Here is a 25,514-nt window from a genome sequence, read left to right on the forward strand (position 1 = left end):
TGGAGGCTGTCATAAATAAAAGTCACCATAAATAAATTTATCAGTATCCTTGTTTATGTCAAATTATTATGTTGTTTGTCAATTATTATAGTTCATTATCATTGGCCTCTTGTGGCTAAAACCATATTTACATTCTGCAGTGCTACACACAGGATGACTTGATTGCAATTAATTGTAAAATAGGCTACTGGGACAATGTACTGGCTATATATATTTTTTTTTCTTTACTATCTTGCTTTTGCTGTTCTAAGGAATGATTTATGCCTTAAAAGCACTGCATTTCTTTAGGTGCGCCAAGCAGTATGTATTAAATTATCACAAATCAGTGACCATTGTTATAAATACTTGCATAGGACTAACTGGGCATTGAATTTCTCAGACTACATTGCTAAAACTGCCCGGTCCTGCAGATTTGCTTTATACAACATTAGGAAGATCAGGCCCTTTCTTTCGGAACATGCTTTACAACTCCTTGTTCAAGCTCTTGCAATGCTCTCTTGGCAGGTCTTCCAGCCAGTTCTATCAAACCTTTACAATTAATCCAAAATGCTGCTGCAAGATTAATCTTTAATGAGCCGAAAAGAATGCACGTCACACCTCTGTATATCAGTTTACACTGGCTACCAATAGCTGCTAGCATAAAATTCAAGGCATTAATCTTTGCCTACAAAACCACCACTGGCTCTGCACCCCTTACCTTAATTAATTACTTCAGACTTACATATCCTCTAGAAGCTTGTGTTCGGCAAGTGAATGTCACTTTTATTGTGCCATCCCAAAGAGGCACAAAATCACTTTCACTGACTTTTTCATTAACTGTTCCCTCCTGGTGGAATGATCTGTTTTGTTTAGCTTTGTTTTTCTGTAGAATCTCTATCTTACTATCACTCTCTCTTGTTTAAAGTGATAAAATATAACTCAATTCCCACCATATTTCTGATATTATTTATCAATCTAATCTGATTAATTTGATCATTCACTTTTATTCTAAATCCCCAAGTGCAGCGCACCTGCAGCATGTTAGCATTTGTTAGCTTGTCATTGGTGTTTCCATTTGTGCCTATCACTGTTTTCTTTTCTCATCTCCTCTCTCTCGCTCTGTTTCTTTTCTCTCTCGCTCTGTTTTTTTTTTCACAAGTTCATCAAACAACTCTGGTAAGAATTTTTTATATATCGGTGTGTGTTATATTTTCTTGTTATTTTTTTTTTTACCTGTTGCCACATGTATAGTTTATCTCTCTGTCGGCGACGAGGGATTCACATGTGATAAATGCAGGGAATTAGTTAGGCTGACAGAGAAGATTTTAGAATTAGAGACATGCATCCAAACTTTAATTGAGAACAGTAAGAATGTGAGGGCTCTAGATACGACTTTGGATGTGACTAGCTAAGGGAGTCCTGTACATTGTTCGGTTCCGGTAACAGCGCCTCTGCAGCAGGGCAACTGGGTGACTGTGAGGCGGCATAGTCGGGGGTCAAAACACCGCTCTTCTGTTCTGATCAAAACATTAAACAGGTTCTCCCCACTCAGTGAAGCACCCACTGAGAAACCTGATGAAAGTGCTCTAGTTATTGGCGATTCTATTGTACGGAAAGTGAAAATAGAGACACCAGCCACCATAGTCCAATGTTTACCGGGAGCCAGAGCGCCTGACATCTTAGCAAATTTAAAAGTGCTGGCTAATGCTAAACGTAAATACAGTAAGATTGTTATTCACGCCGGCGCTAATGATGTTCGATTTCGCCAGTCGGAGATCACTAAAAATAACATTAAATAGGTGTGTGAACTTGCAAGCATGATGTCAGACACTGTAATATGCTCTGGTCCCCTCGCTGCTTACCGTGGTGATGAGATACATAGCAGACTGTCGTCACTTAATGGCTGGATGTCTAAGTGGTGCCCGCAGAATAACATAAGTTTCATAGACAATTGGAGGAGCTTTTGGGGCAGACCTGACCTGTTGATAAGAGATGGTCTTCATCCCTCCTGGGGTGGTGCTGCTCTTCTCTCTAGAAATATGGCACATAGTCCTAGAGTTTGTACTTACATAACTGGGCCCCAGGTCAGGAAGCAGACAGACTGGCTAAACTGACCGTCTGCTAGCCGCCTCCAGTCACAGAAATCAGTTAATTCTCAGCACATAGAGACTTTCACCTAGAAATCACACTAAAGAGACTGTGTCTGTTCCCCAAACTAGATAATACAAAAACGTCCAAACCAATTTAAGAGTAACAATTTAATTGAGGTTCAACAAATAAAAAACAGATGCAATATGGATAAATGATAAAGCTTGGCTTATTGAATATCAGGTCCCTTTCTACGAAAGAACATTTTGTAAATGATATGATCACTGATCATAACCTAGATGTGCTCTGTTTGACAGAAACCTGGCTAAAACCTGATGATTACATTATTTTAAATGAGTCTACCCCCCAGGATTACTGTTATAAACATGAGCCACGTCCAAAAGGTAAAGGGGGAGATATTGCTTCAATTTATAACCATGGTTTCAGTATTTCTCTCATGTTAAAAGTATAGTAGAACCATCACTTCTACCACAAAAGACTGCTTTGTAAGTAATTTTCCTGATGTATCCCAATTCCTTAGCATTTCCAAAACCTCAGAACAACTTGATGATGTAACAGAAACTATGGGCTCTCTTTTCTAACATTTTAAAAACAGTTGCTCCTTTATGCTTAAGGAAGATTGAGGAAAACAGTCTGACACTGTGGTATAATGAGCACATTCGCCCCCTAAAGAGAGCAGCCCCGGAAAAGGGAGTGCAGCTGGAGGAAAACAAAACTAGAGGTATTTCGTATTGCTTGGCGGGAAATTAATTTATCCTACAGAAAAGCATTAAAAACTGCTAGATCTGATTACTTTTCGTCTCTTTTAGAAGAAAACAAACACGACCCCCAGGTATTTATTCAATACAGTGGCTAAATTAACAAAAAATAAAACATCAACAAGTGTTGACATTTCCCAACATCACAGCGGTAATGACTTTATGAACTACTACTAAGATCGATACTATTAGAGATAAAATTGTAACCATGCAGCCGTCAGCTACAGTATCCCATCAGACAGTGCACTATAGAACCCCTGAGGAACAGTTCCACTCATTCTCTACTATAGGAGAGGATTTTAAATACAGTTAAAATACAGTTAAATACAGAGAGTATAAACTTGTTAAATCATCTAAACCAACAACATGTATGTTAGACCTTATTCCATCTAAGCTCCTAAAAGAGGTACTTCAAGAAGTCATAGATCCTCTTCTGACTATTATTAATTCGTCACTGGATAGGATATGTCCCCAAAACCTTCAAACTAGCCGTTATTAAGCCTCTCATAAAAAAAAAAAAAAACCCCACCTAGACCGCAAATAACTAGTTACTTACAGACGGATCTCAAATCTCCCTTTTCTGTCCATGATACTAGAAAGGGTAGTCTCCTCACAATTATATTCCTTCTTAGAGAAAAATGTTATCTGTGAGGATTTCCAGTCAGGATTTAGACCATATCATAGTACTGAGACTGCTCTCCTTAAAGTTACAAATGACCTGCTCTTATCATCTGATCGTGGTTGTATCTCTCTATTAGTGCTATTGGATCTTAGCGCTGCGTTCGACACTATTGACCACAACATTCTTTTGCATAGACTAGAACACTTTGTTGTTATTTTTGGTTTTTGCGTTTGCTTTGTTTATATTTTACTTAAAATTTTTTTTGATTGGATAGAACACTTTGTAATGGAGAGGTAGGTATCATATCGATCACAAGTGCAGTATGGAGTACCTCAAGGCTCGGTACTAGGGCTGTTACTCTTCACGCTTTACATGTTACCCTTGGGAGATATCATTAGGAAACACAGTGTTAGCTTTCACTGTTATGCTGATGATACTCGGCTCTATTTTTCTTGACAGCCCGGTGAAATATACCAATTTGAAAAACTAACGGAATCAACTAAACAAGGACAGTAAACAGACCAAATAAGGCAAAACAGGAACTGAAACATGACAACAGGTCCAATCCTGACTGTGTGTGTGTCTATATATATATATATATATATATATATATATATACACCTTGCTACATGTAGGGCTAAACGAGACTTGTCATATCACTTTTATTTTATTGCTCTTTTGTTGGTTTTGATTGCTTCTTTTGTCCTCATTTGTAAGTTGCTTTGGATAAAAGCGTTGCTAAATGACTAATTGACTAAGTCACGTAATATCCAGTCCGGAAATGGAAAGAATGGAAGTGGTCTATAAATGAGGTTAGGATAAATCAATTAATTTGATCATTTAAATCTCAAATCATGATCATGGGTTGTCACACACTCAAATAAATTCACATTTCTGTCTTAACTCACACTTTCTGGAGTTAAAAAGGTATTTAATTGGAGCAGAAAGTTTTAAGTCATGGCATTAAATTGTGTAGTGTAGAGAAGGCATAATGTCTCAGTGGCTTAGATTTGTGACTTTTATGTGCTAATTCATCTGTCAGTAACCATAGAAAGATGTGCAGATGTACCTTTTTTGAATCTTGCAGTTTGGAGTTAGATTGGATAAATGTTTGTTCCAGCCTAAGTGTCTTCAAAAGAAAAAGAAAAAAACTAATTGAGTAGGTTTGTTGATTTTGACTATAGTTTTGGTCACATCCATTATTAATGACAACAAATAGTTTGTTAGAAGTGCTGTTTCAATTTCAGATTTATAGAAGAATACTTGAATTCATGCAAAATGCATTTGCGATGGTGCTTTTGTCAGTTTCGTTGACATGTTTTGTAAATGGTTCACCAGCTTTTTTAGCTCAGAAATTGCTAGTGAATTTTACGAATAATTATAAAGGAATTATAAGTAACATTGAAATAAACATCAAATGTTGAAGTTGAAAGACTAAAATAATATTTAGTAATAAACTGCATGTATTTGATTCCATAGCTCAAGTGATGCTTGATATGGCATATGGTCATATGGCAGTCTCATAAAGGGGTATATCTGATCTGATCTGATCAGGTCAGGTCTGATCAGAAACAGAAGTTAGTGGTTAGGAGCATAGATATTCAAGCCATCATTTTTGTAAAACAATTTAAAAAGTCATCTGCTGAAAGTTGTTTTTCATCATGTGCTCCCTATAGGCAAAATGTTGATGTATTGCGTTCAACTAAAATTTGTTCTATAAAGTTTCTTTACTTGGTCTTAAAAAAAAAGGACTTTGTACACTGGAGAACATAAAGGAAGCCGAACAATAAATTTACGAAGTAGCACAAAAGCTATAGACCAAAGGCTTCAAATAAACTGCAGTGTTGGTAATACGTTACCATAAAATAGAAAAGAGAATGTGCATTTTTTGGGAATATGTCTGCATGTTGCCGTTGTCATTTCCTACAATCTCAGTTTGTTGTTAATGTGACTCTCCATCTGGCATTGAAAATATAGAATTACCTTTGCATCAGGCATGAAACTGCACAATCCAAACCAAGGTCTTGTGGATTTGCTGCAGATGGAAAGATTGAGAGATAGTGAAGGCAAAGCAAACATTCAACCTTGACAGTTGATACTGTGTGTTTATAGAAGAGATGAAGGACAGCGTTAATTACAGGTTAATTTATGTGTCAGTAAATCATGTAACAATCTGAAGGTTTGAATTAAAAGAAAACAGCAAAAACTAATTTTTGTTAAAACTGGGTGTTTTTTTTTTTAATCAACAATGTAAATGATAAAAGTCAGATATCTCAAAGACAAAATATTGTTAGTTGAAACTACAGTACATATTCAGTCCTTTACTTCATTTACCTAATGGATTACAAGGTCAGCAAGGGAACAGTCACACACTTGGTCATGCACACACACACAAAACGGGGCAGACGTAAGCAAGGTATAAAAGGTCGCTATACTTGTTTCTGAGAAGACAGATTGATCACATCTCGCAGGAAGTCAAGAACAAAGGTAATTTTTTATAATTAAATATTTATGAGCTTAAAGAATACACTTAAAATGTACAAATGTAGCAAATTGTACAAAGAATGGTCTGTGTGTGTACATATTTAATGTATTTTGAAAATATGAGTGCAGTTGTGTAGCCTAATGTATGTACAGTTTTTAGCTTTTTTTCTTCTATTATAGCAATCATGTTTTGGACAAGATATGCTGGAGCAAGTATATTATTGTTTTTTATGCTTATTCGTCTTGGACAACTGTATCCAAGAAATGATATGAATAACTGTAAGTTGCTAACCAATGACTAAATTTTGATACTTCATATGGGACCATTTCCTTTACTATTATATTTTTATTTTATACAAGTTGGATGTGAGGAGTGCAAACTCAAGGAGAACAACATTTTCTCAAAACCTGGAGCTCCTGTCTATCAGTGTATGGGATGCTGTTTTTCTAGGGCTTACCCCACGCCCCTGAGGTCCAAGAAAACCATGCTTGTTCCAAAAAATATCACATCAGAAGCTACATGCTGTGTAGCCAAAGAAGTTAAGCGGGTAAAATGTGCATTAATAATTGCTATTGCTGTAATATTATGTTTCATTATGTTTTTATGTATTTTACTCTTGAGTATGTAACAAATATTGCTTTTGTTTTTATTTGTAGGTGCTTGTCAATGATGTCAAACTAGTGAACCACACAGACTGCCACTGCAGCACCTGCTACTATCATAAGTCTTAAACAAACAACAACAAAAACATTGTGACATTCAAGATTTGCTTGTGTTGGCCTAAAACTAGTTATATTCCCATCTACCTGTCATTTTACGCCACTTATTAGTTTTGTTAGCTGTGCATATTTACTTTTCTACCATGCAAATTATTCCCTAAATTGTCAATGCTGGGTGTTTTTTCCACAACTTCTTTTCCAAAAGGTTGCCATCATTATTGCAACCAACATTTTAAGAGCAAATAATGTGATATTTTATCATTAATAAAATGCAAGAAAACATCATCACTGCACTCTGTTTGTTATTAGTTTAAGCCCTCTTTTGCTGGTAATTGCCCATTTATTTTGTCATCTTACTTATGTAAGATTGTTCAGATCCATATATTAAATTAAAAATATGATTGCTTGTGACATGCTTTGTTTCTTCTTTTCACCATCACTTTTATATTTGCTTTATCTTTTGTATAGATTGAGGGTGATTGAAAGTTTCAAAGTGGGTTTTTGCACTGAAAAATTAGAAGAACCATTTTTGAAGAAGAATTTTCAGTGACTAGTTCTTATAAGAACCATTTTTTTTTTTCTTCTTAGTGTAAAGAACATTTTAATCAAAACCCATGAAAAAAAAGACTTGGACCTGATGCCATAAAGGAACATTCTCCCACCTGAGAGAAACCTGGTATAATATGCAAACCTGGTTTGTGATGTCCTGTCATGATAAAAGATTAACCGGTGCAACAGGACCTAATGACCACTTAATAACACCTCAACGCATTTAGCCTAAATTAGAAACCAAATCATTGTGTACTTTTTTGTCGTTTCATTTTCATTGTTCTTATCAAAACTGTAAATGTGTATGTCTGTAATTTGTTACAAATGCAAAGGCCTTTTTTTGTGTGTGTGTGCCAGGCCAATGAAGCCACTTGGATCTTAATATGACGAATACACTTAGCAAAAACAATATTATCTCAAGTTTTTTTTATTTAGTTTCTTTTATATGATTAAACGATAGTGATTATTATTTTCCTTTTTTAGTTAGTACTTTCCGTGAAAAAAGACGCCAGCATAAACGTCTGCGCCATTGGTGGGACAGTGTGCGAAGCGAAGTTTCGAATACTATTATGACGAAAGATCGGCGTTACATATTAATTATGGCGCTTTGATGTACTCCTATGGCTGTACTTCATAGCAGTTACTATGGCGACTGCTTCACAATCATAAATATCAAATATGTCTTGCAGACATCGCTTGGTTTCGTTGCTGTAATGCAGATTTTCTCTTGAATATTAATTAGGTTGTGCTGACGTTGCTCAGTAACCCTCTAATAGCGAATGCACGGGTCATGAATATTTGGATCAGGCCTTGACCGTAGTAGTTTGAGATATTTGGGCTGGTGTGAATGCAGCGAAGATGGCGGAGGAGGAGGGCAGCGCGACTGAGGTTGTGGCCCTCAGACACAAATTTCAGGATCTCATCTCTGCATTAAAAAGGAGCTCCGAGTCGACGCTAGATGCCTCCAATTGTTTTTGTCAGGATTTCTGTCAAGTAAGTTACGACTTTATTCATGCGTTTTAATCTATCAGTCTTTGTTCGTGGACGATGCTGCATGTTTGCATCGCTGCACCAACGATAACAAAACTAACAATAATTACACAGTCATTCATAAATGTGATGGGTAAAAGAGAGAAAGCTGTGTGATGGAGAGATAAAGCATGATTGTCTTTTAAAGTCATTAAATCTTGCAGTCATGCCGTTTGTTTGTATGGTATGGTCACAGCTCCTGATGGCTAACACATTAGCTTATTGTAGCAGCAGCCTGTACTTTTACTCAGGAAAAAAAAAGGAAAAAAATTTATGTTATGTATAATCATATACCGTTATCTATATATAAAAACTCAGCAGATGTAACTTATAGAAATAGTGTTTTAATTGCTGTCTCTTTTATTGAAGAAAAATGCATTATTTATCAGTTTGTGACAAAAAATTTTGACCAGCAGTTTCAATAAATCATGCTAGGATCCTGTCAATATATGATTTGATTATTTTTAATTTGAATGTCAAATAAATCACTGCTGTTTTGTCAGATCTAGCATGAACCATATTTCATTATTACTCTGACTGTTACATCCCTTTGTTGGAAATGGCTTTGGGCTGGACCAATCATTTATGGCTTTTTTTTTTCATGCAGGTTTTGATGCATCATGGATGTCAGTGGAAACCAGATGAAGATCCTCTTCCTCTTTTGGAGATGTATACAGTAGCTATAATGTGTTGTGCTGAGGCAAGCCCGTTCCTCAGCCCTGAATGTGAACACGTCACAGATGTGCTGGAGAAGTTGTCATGGTGAGTATATTTTTCATTGGTACTCTCTCTGTATTGATATATCTCAATAGCTTTGCATGCTTGTTCTCTCTCTTGAGGTTATGTATTTATTTATTTATTTTTAGTATCACTTGAACTGAATATGAGGTTTTAACGCATTAAAACTAAAGGTTAAGTTAAACCAAAGGTCTCCAACATTTTTTCATTCTAGAGCTGCTTTTTAAAATGAAAGTGGATAAGAGCTACCCATGTTATCCAAAACATAAATCTCTTAAATAATGTTTCAATACAAACTGTTATACATGGTATAACATGGTATAATATATATTAAAATGTGCTGGACACACACTGAAATCAAGTTTTATGTCGAAGTCACCTTTTATTTTTATAGTGCTTTTAACAATACAGATTGGGTCAAAGCAACAGTACAGCATTAACCCTTTAGGTGCCAGGGTTTTTTTGGGAAAATGCTGGATTTTGACATTTCAAAAGCTTGTGTCTTAAAAGGACTTAAATATAGAGATCTACTGTAAATTAGAAAAATGTTGGGCATGACCAAAAGTTTATGTGGGGTGTAAATATACTCTTCTAATTTGCATATTATGATGTCACCAGGGGGCAGCCATCTCAAATTGAATAATATTCAGGAAATAGTAGATATTGAATTGATGTTTGAACTTATTTGCATGTTTTTTTTTTTTTTTGTCTTTTATCCTCATTCCAAATGATCAGAAAAGAGGAAACCAACTATAAAACAGGAGAAAGTACTAAATTATTACTATATTAATATATTATATAGTAGTAAAATTTATGTGAACAGTAGCCTATTTTTTGATCAGTTTATCAGTAATATTCAGGAAATAATAGATATTGACTGGATGTCTGAACTTATTTACAAGGTTTTTTTTTTTGTTTGTTTGTTTGGTTGGTTGTTTTTTTATTTATTATCTTCATTCTAAGTGATCAGGAAAAGAGGAAATCAACAGTGAAACAGGAGAAAGCAGTAAATTATTACTATATTACTGTGCCATAGTAAAATGCATGTACCCATTTTTGGTAACACTTTGCAATAAGGGTGTATTAGTTAACATTAGTTAATCCATTAGTTATCACAAACTAACAATGAACAATGCATCTGTTCAGAAATTAATTAATCTTTGTTCATGTTAACCTATTCATATACTAAATTGTTAGTTAATGCATTAGTTAACGTGAACTAACAATTAGGCATGGGCCGGTAAGAGATTTTTACGGTATGATAACCTTAAGCAAAAATATCTCGGTTTCACTGTATTACGGTATTGTTTTTACAGATCTGAAATGTGTAATTTTTAAATGACTGGGTAAAAAAAAAAACTTTTCCGCTGAACACAATATATTTTGTTTTTAAGCAACATAAAGAATATTAGAAACAGTAGAATTTGTTTATTTTTTTCTTAGATTTTTTTTCCTTAAAAAAAAAAGACTGACATCTTTATTTAACCTAAATCTGTAATTACATTTATTATTTTTAATTATATAATTCATATACATATCATTTATATCATTTAGTTATATAATAATAATCATATACACATTCATACAAACCCCCAAATCAGTTTTGAGTATTTTCTACCAATAGTTCATGCATTATGAACAGTGAGTGATCTGCCTGCTACAGTATTTTTCTCTGTGCATCTGTCTTCAGTGTCTCTGGCCTGTGTTAATGGGCATTTACAGACTTCATATTTTCACATAAATGACATTTTGGAAAATGATTGCATTGCAACACAGTTTGTGCAAGTCCAGAACAGAGAGTTGCAATAAGGCAAAAAACGCCCAGTTGCCGATCGCGTAAAGGCCAAAGTATACTTTGGCCGTCCACGCACCGTCGGCATTACGTCATTTTCGTCATCAAGAGGGCTCGTGGACAGCCGCACACCCTGTGTTACTGCGCATGTGTCGAGCTCGTCCATTCGGGCTCATCTGCGGTTGAGTATACTTTTGAAGGCAGTGCAGACGTGGCTGTGCGCGAGACGGAACGGAACGCGGTATGTGAAGTATACCCGGGCCCTTAGTCCCGGGGCAGCTTAAGTTCGACCATCCTACACACACGTGACTGACCGCGCTCGCACCAACAGGAGGAGGAGTGGTCTGTTACTCTCTACACTGCACTCAACCTGAGGGAGTCCTACACTCTCAGTCCTTGAGGAGACATGAAACAGTGCATACCGCAGAAACGGTATAATATTATACCGGAAAATATTAGTGGTTTTGAAACCGTGAAATTTTCAAATCTCGATGTACCTTGAAACCGGTAATCGGCCCATGCCTGCTACCAATGAACTAACAATGAACAACTCCATTGTTCAGGATTACTTAATGTTTTGTTAATGTTAACTTACCCATTTACTAATGCATCTCTTGACATTAACAGATTAACTAGTTAACATTGTGGTTAATGCATTAGTTAAAATGAACTAATAATGAACAACACATCAGTTCAGCATTACTTAATCTTTGCTCATGTTAACTTACTCGTATACTAATGCTTCTCTTCACATTAACAACTTAATTAGTTAATGTTGGTTAATGCATTAGTAACCATGAACTAACAATGAACTATGCCTGCAGATAGCTTTAGTTAATAAGCTTTATTTAATTATACTACATACAATATGTAAGGAATAATTGACGACGGGCCGTTGAATTATTAGAAAAATAATGATCGAAATAATGATCTAAACAGCGCTGTCTCCTCGCTAGTGAGAAATGTCATGTGTGGCCTTTAAGTTGCTACACTATATAGGTTAACTGATAAAATTGTCAGGGCAGCACTGACAATACCTTTTTGTGCAAACTGCGTGACCGTTATTACAGTTTACTATGCAAAGTGATATGGAACTGTAATGCGGTCAAGAGAGCTGCCTGGAACTACGTTCGCCGTGCGTTTCCCAGAAAATAATTGCACACCTCAGAATGTTCATCAGCCGATCAGATTCAAGCATTCAATGGCCCCATAGTGTAAATACACATAAACTTCAGTCCTTCCAGGATTTCTGCGCTGCGTAGCCCAAAGGAGTAACACAGGTTCGAATTGCTTTCAGTTTGTTTGTCCAAAGTAGCTCTTGTAAATCGGTCATGAAGAGAACGCAAGCCTGTTCATTCCATTTTTGTAACCTTTCTTTGAGTGAATGTGCGTTGCGATGATGTCACGGGACGCATCTAAGCCCAAAATTTGCAGAAAATCTGCGGCAATTACGAATATTTGTGAGCTCTAGCAAAAATTGCGGAGTTTGCTTGATTTAGCGATAAATTCAGCAATCCCAAAATCCTGGAGGGACTGAAGTTTATTTAGCAGCTAACACACACAATGGATAAACAATACTAACTCCCCATTTGGGGATTGATTTAGGCTATTGGTAAACTTGGAAACCATCTAAACATCAACTGATAATGTTTCTCATGTTTTTAGACTGTTTATTATATAACCTTATTGTAAAGTGTGCGCTAATCGAACAAGAACTAACGTTTGTAGGGCCCTATTTTAATGATCTAAGGCATGGTCTAAAGCGCACGGCGCAGGTGCACTCAGGGCATGTCTGACACACTCTTTAAATAGCAAAGAAAAAATATTGCGCCAGACTTTAGACCAGGTTTGATTTGGTCTATGGTGCAGTCTTTTTTCAGTTCCTCAAAATAGCAACGTGCCAACAATGCGCCTGGACACACCTCTTTTTAAGACCAACACGCCCATGGGCGCACAAATGGGCGCAAATGCATTTGCTATTTAAACAATGCCTTGCGCTGCATTGCGCCAGGTGTATGATAGGGCCCTTAGGCACCAAATTATTTTTTTAGGTGCCACAGAATAAATGTTTATTTATTTATTTATTTATTTATTATTATTATTTAATTTTAACATTTCAATCATACTGTCATGTGTTTATGTCTCATCTTTTCTTGACTTTATCAGCATTTTAATCCATCTTGTAGATGACCTGGGAGCTAAGGTTCACTTAAACTGGGTACTAAATGTCTTTTCCAAATTCAAATATACAGTCACAAAGAATTGTTAATTATCCTTACCAATATCATGGACCATAAGCATCACATGGCCACTAAGTGTAGTTTGGGCTCCTCCTCAATGCATCCTGTAAATGTTGTCATACACTCTTAAAAATAAAGGTGCTTCATGATGCCATAGAAGAACCTTTTTGTATCTTAAAGGTTTCATACAGAACCTTTAACATCTGAAGAAACTTTACATTTCACAAAAGGTTCTTTGTGGTGAAAGAAGGTTTTTCAGATTATAAAAAGTTTAGAAAGAGTTGGTTCTTTAAAGGACCTTTGACTGAATGGTTCTTTTCGTGGAACCAAAAATTGTTCTGTGAAGAACCTTTTAAGCACCTTTATTTTTAAGGGTGTATGTCTTTCACACTTACATTCCGTTTTTCTTAATTAGGAAAATGCATTTTTATAGGAGGAGTTGAATCATGTAGACAACTGGGGTCTCATTTATAAAACTCTCCGTAGATTTCATCCTAAAAGTGTACGTAGGCACAAAAGCTTTTAGATTTATAAAACCATGCGCACACCAGAACCTGTTTTCTCCTAGTTATATCCTTCAAATATAGTGGTATTTTTCATTATGTTGTTAAGATGCCTTCACACAACATCAACACCTCCGTGCAGCTGCGGTTGTAACCTATTATCATTGGTCCTATACCGGACAATCGACCATTCGACCACTGATTCCAGCAGTGTCCACCATAATATCGAAGTAAGTTTTGATCCTTGTTCTCGCTAAAATATTTCTCATAACATGTGATCTGTAGTTTAGTTTAAAGATGAATTATTGTGCACCTATAGCAATCCTCGCTGTCATTAAAACATAGCACACCACAGGAAAATTATTTAGCCTACTGTTAATAAAATTATGTAATTATGTTTTTTGTAAAATTATGTAATTTCATTGTTTATCTCCATCAATGCGAGTGGAGTATTTAATGTAAATGTGTATATCGACATGAAAACAGAGTTTAAAATCGCTGTTTACTTAATTACTTTTCTCACTCCAGGAAAAAGAGTTCGTACGCATGGTCTAGAATGTCCGTACGGTGCATACATATTTATGGCAAGTTTATTTTTTATAAATCACGTTATGTGCGTGGAAAATTGCGTATGCATGTTTCTATGCCCATTTTGTGCATACACAACGTTTATAAATGAGACCCCTGGCCAAGTAAAAATATTAAAATGCAATAGCGCATAAATATAGCAAAATGCTCCTCTTTATAGTTATTTTTGTAGCTGACTGGTGAGCTTATTGACACTGAATGGTTATTCTGAGGTAAATGTATATAACGTTGCAATGTTTACAAGCTTTACACGTTTTCCACAGTTTGAAACACTGATTGACCTTTTACATGAGACATTTCAGTAAGTTGTACTGTAGGCTCTCTTATAAAATAGCCTACCTTTTGATGTTAATTCATCTTCATTATGTACTATAGTAGTAAACAGAAAGATTAAATGGGTTACTTACCACTTGAACTGAGGCGCTAAAGCGATCGTGCCTGCCGTATTAAAGAGTGCCAAAAAAAATATTTATTGTTTGTATTTCGTTATGAACTTTGAATAATTTTAAAGCTGATACTTTGTTTATTAAAAAGTACCAAAGCACAAAGCTTTTTGCAATTACTGGATGGCAAGTGCGCTTCAAATAATGAAGTTCACGCATTAACAGAACACAGCATAGACCTAAGATCTTGTTAAGAAGAATCCATATTATTAAAGGGTTAGTTCACCCAAATATTAAAATTATGTCATTAATGACTCACCCTCATGTCGTTCCAAACCCGTAAGACCTCCGTTCATCTTCGGAACACAGTTTAAGATATTTTAGATTTAGTCCGAGAGCTTTCAGTCCCTCCATTGAGAATGTATGTACGGTATACTGTCCACGTCCAAAAGGGTAATAAATACATCTTCAAAGTAGTCCATGTGACATCAGAGGGTCCGTTAGAATTTTTTGAAGCATCGAAAATACATTTTGGTCCAAAAAATATCAAAACTAAGACTTTATTCAGCATTGACTTCTCTCCCAGGTCTGTTATGAGCGCGTTCACCTCACATCCGGTTCGCGAACGAATCACTCGATGTAACCGGATCTTCTTGAACCAGTTCACCAAATCGAAACTGAATCGTTTGAAACGGTTCGCGTCAACAATAAGCATTAATCCCCAATGACTTAAGCTGTTAACTTTTTTAACATGGCTGACACTCCCTCTGAGTTAAAATAAATCAATATCCCGGAGTAATTCATTTACTCAAACAGTACACTGAGAACCGAGCCAGATAACGAACGAAACATTGACTCGTTCTCGAGTCAAGAACCGGTTGCATCGGTTTTCGGATCACCGGTAGTGATGGGAAGTTCTGTTCTTCTCCGCGAACCGTTCTTTCGGACAGTTTGATTCAATAAACCGGTTGCCGAAAACGGTTCACCAGTTTTTTTGCGCTCGACGTAATGACTTCATTGGCGATGATTGCCCTTGATTGAAGCCTTCGGTTTACCCGCGCTCATAACATTAGCACAGAATCGGTTCAGAATCAATCACCAAAAGAACCAGTTCAGTTCAGACGCGCTGTGTGTCAGTCTGAATCACCCATGCGCAGTATCATCAGCTCCTCGGTTCTCGAATCGGACGCGTCCGACAGAAACGGTTCTTGACTCGAGAACAAGTCAATGTTTCGTTCGTTATCTGGCTCGGTTCAGTCAGTGTACTGTTTGAGTAAATGAATTACTCCGGGATATTGGTTTATTTGAACTCAGAGGGAGTGTCAGCCATGTAAAAAAGTTAACAGCTTAAGTCATTTGTGGATTAATGCTTATTGTTGACGCGAACCGTATTCAAACGATTCAGTTCGATTTGGTGAACTGGTTCAAGAAGATCCGGTTACATCGAGTGATTCGTTCGCGAACCGGATGTGAGGTGAACGCGCCCATAACAGACCCGGGAGAGAAGTCAATGCTGAATAAAGTAGTAGTTTTTGATATTCTTGGACCAAAATGTATTTTCGATGCTTCAAAAAATTCTAACGGACCCTCTGATGTCACATGGACTACTTTGAAGATGTTTTTATTACCTTTCTGGACGTGGACATTATACCGTACATACATTCTCAATGGAGGGACAGAAAGCTCTCGGACTAAATCTAAAATATCTTATACTGTGTTCCGAAGATGAACGGAGGTCTTACGGGTTTGGAACGACATGAGGGTGAGTCATTAATGACATAATTTTAATATTTGGGTGAACTAACCCTTTAATGATTATGAATGAGAATTGTTAATGATATTGCCAATATCCACATAGCTGACAGCTTTACCTGTTGTAGTTTGTTCAAGTTGTGCACGAAATAGACGCTGCTTTTCTGCACTTTCACTTCTTACGTCTCCGTCATTTCGATCTCTCTTGTGCTGCACAAGTGAGCTGTGTTTATCAGGTGTGTATCAGTGCTGATGCATGGCAGAGATGAGGACTGTTTTTTCCACTAAAACTTTGATGCGCATTGTCTCAGTTTATTACATGAACATAGCAAATGATGCAATCGCAAAACAATCAGGAAAAAGGCATTACATGCAAATTTTTAAGTTATAACATGTAAATACATAGGCCTAGTTGCCAGTTGAGATCTGAGCAAAAACTTCACTCGCAATTTAATATTTTTGGTCACAAATGCAACCGTTTTAATTGCAGTTTGGAGCCCTGAATTATGTATATGAAATTATATAAATAAATTTTATGAAATGATATAAATTATATCTATATTATTTAACTAAAATTAAATAACTGTAATTACAGCTTTAGGTTAAATAAATGTCAGTCTTTTTTTTCTTCTTTTTCTCATCAAAAGCTGCAAGACAGCCCACAATTCAGAAAACATTTCAGAAACAAATCAAAGAAAAAATAAACATATACTGCTGTTCCAAATATTCTGCATGTTGCTCAAAAATAAAATATATTGTGTTCAGTTTTTTTTTTTTTTTTTTTTTTTTTTACCCAGACATTTAAAAATAACACATTTTAGAGCTGAAACCATGAAACCGTGATATTTTTGCTTAAGGTTATCATACCATCAAAATTTCATACCAACCCATGCCTAGCTTCAATATTGCCATATCAATTTGAGCCAGTTTCAGACCCCGAGAATATTGAACAAGAGGATCGTGCATAATCTTTGCATACACGAATATTGCAAGACATATTAGAGTGGTAACTAGGGTTGGGTCGATAGACAATGGCATCAACCATCGCCGATGGCTGATAGACATCACAATGTTGAGCCGGTATCATGGTCCCCCATAAATCAGCCACATCTCAATACCGTTTTCGGAAAGAAAATGATGTGTATACGGAACCCAAACTCCTAAAGGGAATAAATATGAGATGGGAGGAAATTACATATTTCAATACTTTCTCTCGCAGTTATATCATTGGGTAATTATACTTTAGGACTATAAAAATTGGCGGTCATCAGGGAGCCTGGCATTGAAACTGCTTTTGAGTGCACGATCGCTTTTTAGTTTCACTTTCGAGATTTGAGATTGCTTTTGATCTGTTTATATGTTTTGGCTTTAATTTTCGAGGATTTTACAAGATAGATGTTTTGTCAGTGGTGCTCAGAATTTACAAATCATTCGCCATCATCCTCAGTCATCTCTCCTACTTACTGTTTATGTGGTAAGTGAAATTTTATGTACTGTAATGTAACAGGCAACCGTTAGTAAACGTTATTTGTTTTCCGTGCCTTTCTGAATACGGATTCACACTTCAGGCACAAATGACTGCATTTACTATGTACAGATAAGTGCAACAATAATATGTATTACGTTTATTTCAAAAATTCAGAAATTCAGAAGGTACTGTAAATATGCATTGCTGTCAATTTTAAAAGTTATTTATGAATTACTTCATGACATGAAACATCAAAACATGAAGCACTTCTTCGTCGTCGTCTTGTCTAATGCACTCAACCAAGCATTCTAACCACGACCAAAAAGTGAAAAAGCATAATAGGACCCTGTGATGAGTTATAAACGGTCTCGAGTTCCACTGTCGTCGCTCCTCCTTTAATCCTTCCGAAGCTTCTCCGTGGGACTCGAGACCGGTGAGTGGCGCAGGTTTCACTCATTATCAATTACTCCACTGGCCTCGCTCTGTTCCCATGGCTCTTGGCCCCGCCCCACTCATCACAGACCCCTTTAACATTTAGAAAGTAACTTTTAACTTCAGTTGTTTCAGTGCAACATACAACTTGTAATGAAACTTTTGACTTATTGAATGATTTAACTGTGTGCTCTGAAACCCCTTTTTGTAATGGCTTTGCCAAGGAAAATGTATGTCTTTAAAAAGGTTTTAAAAGGTATTGAATTAAACTCCATTATTCCTGTATATACTCTGAGTACAATATTAAAGATTTTTTGCTGAAACCATGGTATTTGGTGATTCCTAAAATGCAAGTCAACAGCTAGCATCATTTTGAGAAGTCAAAAAAGCATTAAATTAATACCCATGTCCCCTGATGATATATTAGGCACTTTCGCACCAGAGGAACCTTTTCATGGTTTCTAGAACTATTCCCGCTTTTTGGCGTGTTTGCACCGCAGGAACTAAAAATGTATTTAGTTCTAGGGACTCTGTTTGGGTGAACTAAATTAGCTCCTACTTCAGAGTAGGGTCTAAAACAGTTCTATTTGAACTACCAGTGACGTAGTGTATGCTCATTAGACAAACGCATATGAAACACTGGCTACCCAGCATTTTTAAAAAGCCATGTAATCATATTTACTCCACAAACATGGAAAACAGTGATAACGGCATTTACATTCAGCGTTTTGTTCTTTTCTCAACCTCAAAGATAACACTGTAAGTTATCATAAGAGATTTTCATCCTCTTTTAATTGTGTAAATTGTGTTTACATTCCATCTCCATTATCACGAAACCCACGACACACATCAAAACAGCTCTGAATATGGCGGTGTACTGTTTTTACTAAGGATTGTTTTTCTCTTTTCTTTTGCTTTGTCTTGTACTTGAATAGTTTCAAATCAGTCATAATGGAAATAATAGAAATGTCTTTCATGCTGAAAGTATCACAGCGTGTTGGTCACTTGTAGTGCATGCGTGATGTAGTAATGTGAAAACCATTTTTGCATTGTATTGAGAGAGAATCAGTCACACTGTTTGTGAACATCTCACAGAAAATTGTCAAACTACTGATTTGATCTGATAATCTGTGTATTCATTTGCTCTTTCAGCTTCCATGCTTCAGTGAATAAATGTTTGGGGAAATTCCTGCATTATAAATGCTGAACCTGTGGAAATGCACAATACCTTCAATCCCATGCCAAAAATATACAAATATATTTAAATTTTCACATAGGAGCATATGGGAGACTAAAGTTGTGTCCAATATCAGACACACTATACCCTAGTCATTTTTTCTGTGCGACATAAGCAGGTGTGCAGTCTGACCATTTTCAGACTAATTATTTTGGTCGGAAGGGGGAGTTACTATGAGTATAGTTGTTGGGTTTTACATTTGGACTTTTTTTTTTTTTTATGACATGCCTAAAATGAAAGTTGATAAATATATTTTACAAATATTTAGTAAATATTTATTCTTCTCCACTGACCAGTGCATAATGCTGACTTAACGCTGATGGTTGTATTATGTTTTCAAAGTCTAGAAACTGTTCATGCTGCCTGGTATGCAGAACGGGTGGTATTTTCCATTTATACAGAAAGAGTTTAGTGGCTAACAGAACTCATTATGTCATTCTTTATTGTTGTAAATGTCATCCAGCTGTGCAGCAATTCTAGTTCAAATTGCTGCAGAGCTGCAGTTCTCTTGGGTGCAATGTATATACCTTAACGTCTATATTTGCTTACTGATTTTTGTTCACTATTTAACCATATAGTGGCCTACATTCTGTTCACTAAATAAAAAATAAGTGCATCAGTAAACAAGTGAGTCATTTTTAAATACAGTGTAAGTGAATTTACTCATTAGATGTTCTTGTTTCCTCTTAGGAGCTGTCTGAATCTTCTGTTGTCATTCTCTGAGCAAATCCCTGGTGCCTTATGGGAAGAGTTTCAATCTTCTGTCAAGGTCAGAGACGATACTTAATTGCATGTTTTTATTACCATAAAGGTATCATGCAGCATATGGGGAATTAATTAACTAACCTAGATCATTAAACGATGAGGCAGAATGATACAATTAAGCATAGAAGCTTCATATAAGCATCAAATTGATAAAGGATCAGCTTTATTAACTGTTGAATTGCATTCCGTCACACAATAACATAACTATTTTATTTTTATTTGAAGAACTACAAAGAGAACTTGGGTAAGAGGTCAAAATAAAAAATATATATCAGATGGCTTGGTTAACCCTCTGGGGTCTAAGGGTGTTTTGGGGGCCTGGAGAAGTTTTGACATGCCCTGACATTTGTGCTTTTTCTAGTTGCATATAAACATATAAATGGCTAAAGTCTAATAACACTGTAATCAGCAAAAACTTGGCTACAATAATATGTGAGCAGCATGTATGTACATGATTGAAAACAATGTTTGCGTGGTTAGTGAAAAACTAAAATTTTGAAGTCACTGAACTGAGGCCATAAAACACATACAGTACCCAGCCGGCATTTCAACATTGATTCAACGTTGAAACAACATCAGGGACAATGGTTGAATCAATGTTGAATTACCTTTCGATTTTGCACATTGGATCAACGTTGATATTGTGATGTTGATTCACTATTGAAATCACGACGTTGATTCACCGTTGAAATCGCGATGCTGTTTCACCGTCTTACCTTCATCATGGGTGAATTATGGTCGTTCTGGAGACGTTGGATTAACGTTGAATTAGGTGTTGATTTTGCAAAGTGGATCAATGTGAATAACACGACGTTGTTTCACCGTTGTACCTTGCACCATGTATAAATACACAATTGTATGTTCAGTTAGAGCCTGGTTTGCATTTAGATCAACACTGTACATTGTAAAGGCTAAAAATCAAATGACTGGCAGCAATGGCTTTACAATCAACTTCAATAAACTACTACATGCTCAAAATTGTAAAACAACAGTTTTATTTTGGAAACATACTGTATAAAACAGATGGAAATAATCCCAAACTTTATTTTGCAGAGTATTTTGCAGAACATTTTTATTTTGGTGGAAAACTACAGTTTCTGTAAAAAAAAACATGTTTTAGTAAAGTGTTTCATGACGAGATGTGTACATTTGTGCAGTGAAAATGTGTTGAACAGTTCAAGAATAGCACCTGCAACCAGAGGCACTGTAAGGGGAGGGAAGTTTAGTTTAGGTTTAATTCCAAGCGTCCAGCATTAGAGGGGGCACCCCGAGGCGGGGGGTGATTTCTAACGGGGAACCCCCTGGACCTTTTTACCGTGGGGAATGCAGAATGTGATTTCTACCGAAGGGGACCCTAAAATGTTAGAACCAACAGCCTCGTGCATATAGTTTGGTTCTGCTTCAGGTGATCCTTGAAAGTGTCCCAGCTCTAGGTCTTTTCTGACACCGTCCCCTCCACTCTCTCCCACTTGTGCGCTTTCTGTACGGTCATGTATAAACAAAAACAAAAACACCAAAAATAAATCCTCATAAAATATCAACTTTGATATTGTGAAATATATTTACAACAACAACACTATTCATTAAACACTTATTTAATGTATTCAGATGAAAGTTTACAATATTAACAAATTATTCACAAGCAGTGTTTTCAGAGCCCCCAGTTATTCTGTTTTAATCAGAACCCTAGCTACAAAGTGTATTTAGTAAAACAAGTAAATCAAATTAAGTACATTTTTATTAAACTTAAAAAGTAAAATCACAACCTATCACAATTTCTAACCAGTGTGCCAATAATAAGCTGGATCCTTGACTCTACAAGGGGAAAGAAGAAATGGTTTACTGAAGAGTTCTTAAAAAGCAGGATTTCCTTTTATACCATTTCTTTAAACCAGTGGTTCTCAAACTTTTTATACCAAGTAACACTTCACCACCATAATGACCCACAATAAATTACAGCAGCGTAGTAGTCCTACCTATTCAGCTACAGCTCTACAGTTCAAAAAATTAGGCAGTTTTATTCCTAATAATAATATTTATTGTTGTCAGCCACTTGAACATTGTAAATACACAGTTTGAACATTAACACTGCACTGTGCTTACATAAATACAAATTTTGAATTTTATGTATGAAATGTGACAAAAAAAAAACCTTACTCAAAGATTTAATTAATGCATTAACATTAGTTTATACTTAATTTAGTGATTCCCCTGTGTAACCACTAGAGGGGGCCTGAAACTTTGAGAAACACTGCTTTAAACAAACCTAATTTATTTTTAAATTCATTTCATTAATTCATTTAAATTGTACCGACATTTGCAATTATATATTTCAGCAAACACTTTGAGACTATTATAAGAATAAAAACATATATAACACACCTAATGCATGGGATTCATATCAGGAAAATGTGGAAAAATCTCTAAAAGACAGACATTAACACATAATTTACCAGCAACACAACATCAGATGAGCATCTAACTTGAGCATCTGTGATCAAGCAATACAAAAAATACACACACAGGTATTTATCTTCTGCAGGTTACATGTCCTTTTCCCATTTGTAAACTATGGTAACGATGTATTTTACTATTTTCAAAAAATAATAATGATAGCGATTTTCTTACCTTATATTACCAGGACCTCGCAGGACAGATCTGACCCTTCTTGTGTTCACATTACAGTTTTTGTTCTCCATTGACATGTCAAGACTAGGGCTGTGCGATTAATCGAAATCGTAATAAAATCGCAATTTGAGCGTGCGCGATTTCTAAATCGCTATATATCACGATTTTCCGCGGTCCCGACCTCCCGCAGTATGCTATCCGATCCAATCAGAATGCAGCGCACCTAAGTGGAGCGAGAGAACATAACAGACTGGGCATATGCCTAACTCCAGGTTCACACACTCTGTCTGTGATGCATATTTTTTCCGAGCCCATGTTAATGGATCAGAACGTTCACAATGAACGCGGTAAAAGATGTGAACAGAAAAGGTTAGAAATCGAAAGGTGCAAAAAGAATGAATATCTAGCGCATGAGCATAGAGAGAGTTGTGAGTGAGTGAGTGAGTGAGTGAGTGAGTGAGTGAGAGGAGACATGTTTTAATTGCGTGCACTCTCTCCGGACTGCGTGTCGTTTTGTGACAAAACAAAGGAAATCTGCGTGCGAGCGGAGAGATTCGCGCTCGCGCATTATTTTAATGTGCTTTGCGTGTTACAATAACGCGCTCTCTGTTCTTCTTCTGAACCGCACACACATACTGTATATGCTCTGCAGACGGAGTACGTGTGAACCTTGGGCAACAAATATACTTCAACACCTGAGGCACCGCTACAATGAGCTGTATGACCAATGCATGGAAAAAAAAAAAGCCCTGGACACGGGTTTTATTTTATTTTTGTGTTTTTTTGCAATGTCTAGACATTTTGTTTGAAATCTTTACTTAGTGATTATTTTGACTTATGTCTGTTCTAGAGGCATGTTACAACTTTTTGATAAAGCTCTCAATGATTTTCTTTGGAAATATGTTTCAAATTTATACTGAATGCATTTATGACTGTAAAGCATGTTTGTGTGTGTCAAAATCGTGATTAAAATCGAAATCGCAAAATTGATCAAAAAATCGTGATAGGTTTTTTTTGTCCATATCGCAAAGCCCTAGACACGACTCAAATTCGCTCAAAAAAAAAAAAAAAAATTAACAGGCAAATACAAAATAATTTGGGACTGACCGAGCAGTTACAACGAGCAGCAGCTCACAGTCAGCCGTGTCACTCACAAAAAGACGATAATAAATGTCATATTTTCAAATTTAGAAAGGCGTGAACCATTTCATTGTCCAGTTTCCTGGATGACAGCCAGATTAATCATTCATGATCAAATCAATAAAGTTAAACAACCAATAGGAATTGTTTCAGCGTGATAAAGCAGCGAAATATATTTAGTTTTTTTTGTTGTTAATGATGATAATATTTAACATATACCTTTAGATTTTAGAATGGGTATCATGATTAAATTATTGTAAAATACTATTAAAATAATAATCTTAAATAATTTAATATAAATAATTTTTAAGTTTAACCTTTTTCAACCATTTAGCATTAAACATTTTCAACGTTGTTTCAACGTTAAAATAACTGACCTTTTCAACCATATTTCAATGTTGAAGGTTGGCCATGTGCCGGCAGTTTTTCAACCGTTCCGCTTTAAATGTTGAAACAACAGCTGACCTTATTTCAACCATATTTCAACGTTGAAGGTCGGTCATGGGCTGGCTGGGAACATTTGTTAACAAGACTTTTGAGAACTGGATCGTGTAGCCTAGAGTTTTTGCCTCAAAATGATGTGAAAATCAACAACTTTACTTGCTCACAGAAAACAATATATTGATTACATTTTCTAAGACACTTTTTGAGTAGAAAGGGGCTATGCGAGAAGGCGTCAACTTTCATGCATAGTTGCAGTGATTCACACCTGAGAAGACAAATACTGCATTTCAGTATGTATGTGACTGAGAGGGAAGAGTTACAAGAAAGAATGTGAGGACAAAATAAATTTGTATATTTTTTGTTTGTAGTTTATTTAGAATATATTTAGCGATCACAAAAAATAACTTGAGATTCATTTGCGAGTGCAGTTAAACAGTTTATTAGGAACAATCAAAGCTGACTTTTTAGCATCATTACTCCAGTCACATTATCTTTCAGAAATCATTCTAATATTCGGATTTGCTGCTCAAAAAACATTTATTATTATTATTATTATGTTCAAAAGAGCTGAGAAGATTTTTATTTATTTTTTTTCAGGTTAATTGATTAACCCCTTACCAGTATACCCCCATTTTCTGCATGGGGACAGAAATGACATACCCAAAATAAAAAGGTTTCTGCTCATGAGTCTTTCTGACTAGATACATAATCAACATATGTTCACAAAGCTGACACTTCAAAATGTACTGTTCAAGAATCAGAATTACTCAGACTGTTATGATAATAAAGATATATAAGCTCAAACATAAAAACAAAAATAAAAATATTAAAAACATATTTTTTAAAATGTACTAAAAAATTGATGATGTAGGATATGATTTTAGAAACATGAAGCTAAAGCCACAAGTCTACTAAAGCTTCATTTGAAAATTCATAATGTAATCTGTAAAACTGTGAATTTTATGAAATATTTTCTAAGGCCATGTCGTGTGTTTTTAGAGAAGGCTAATAAAATGTATTTATGGCCCCTGTAAACTCTCCTGTAAGCTCTCCTGTGTGCTGTCTCCATATGTTTGGCTCCAAATACTGCCTCATTCATGATTCTATTGTTCTTATGAAACGAGCTTTTCACACATCAGCCAGGTATGAGACAT

General features: G+C 35.8%; 2 protein-coding genes across 6 annotated transcripts in view; both read left to right on the top strand.

Moving 5' to 3' along the window:
• Positions 1-5,832: 5,832 nt before the first annotated feature.
• Positions 5,833-7,083, top strand: cga (glycoprotein hormones, alpha polypeptide). Of its 2 annotated transcripts, XM_019096146.2 has the most exons (4): positions 5,833-5,955; positions 6,133-6,231; positions 6,313-6,500; positions 6,610-7,083. In XM_019096146.2, the coding sequence occupies exons 2-4, from the start codon at positions 6,138-6,140 to the stop codon at positions 6,682-6,684; spliced, it is 357 nt and encodes a 118-aa protein (XP_018951691.1). In that variant the 5' UTR covers positions 5,833-5,955; positions 6,133-6,137; the 3' UTR covers positions 6,685-7,083. The 2 variants fall into 2 exon arrangements, with proteins under 2 accessions (XP_018951691.1, XP_042598753.1); XM_042742819.1 differs by lacking the exon at positions 5,833-5,955 and having other exon boundaries at positions 6,114-6,231.
• Positions 7,084-7,820: 737 nt separating this feature from the next.
• The window catches only part of LOC109081152 (zinc finger protein 292-like), a 55,592-nt gene continuing 37,898 nt past the window's right edge, over positions 7,821-25,514 (top strand). The window contains exons 1-4 of one of the 4 annotated variants that reach the window (XM_042742818.1): positions 7,827-8,214; positions 8,858-9,012; positions 20,074-20,152; positions 24,958-25,073. In XM_042742818.1, coding sequence (XP_042598752.1) covers positions 8,080-8,214; positions 8,858-9,012; positions 20,074-20,152; positions 24,958-24,966 — 378 coding nt within the window. In that variant the 5' untranslated portion in view covers positions 7,827-8,079 and the 3' untranslated portion in view covers positions 24,967-25,073. Of the gene's footprint in view, positions 8,215-8,857; positions 9,013-20,073; positions 20,153-24,957; positions 25,074-25,514 lie in introns of those variants that run through there. The other 3 variants (XM_042742817.1, XM_042742814.1, XM_042742815.1) reach the window with 3 other exon arrangements.

The sequence above is a fragment of the Cyprinus carpio genome, chromosome B17 (genome assembly GCF_018340385.1).
Source record: "Cyprinus carpio isolate SPL01 chromosome B17, ASM1834038v1, whole genome shotgun sequence".
Lineage (NCBI taxonomy): Eukaryota > Metazoa > Chordata > Actinopteri > Cypriniformes > Cyprinidae > Cyprinus > Cyprinus carpio.

Excerpts from the sequence above, each read along its gene's own strand:
- cga (XM_019096146.2), top strand. The coding sequence starts at position 6,138 with ATGTTTTGGACAAGATATGCTGGAGCAAGTATATTATTGTTTTTTATG. Across the intron at positions 6,232-6,312 it reads AAGAAATGATATGAATAACT|TTGGATGTGAGGAGTGCAAA; the intron begins GTAAGTTGCTAA and ends ATTTTATACAAG. Across the intron at positions 6,501-6,609 it reads TAGCCAAAGAAGTTAAGCGG|GTGCTTGTCAATGATGTCAA; the intron begins GTAAAATGTGCA and ends TTTTATTTGTAG.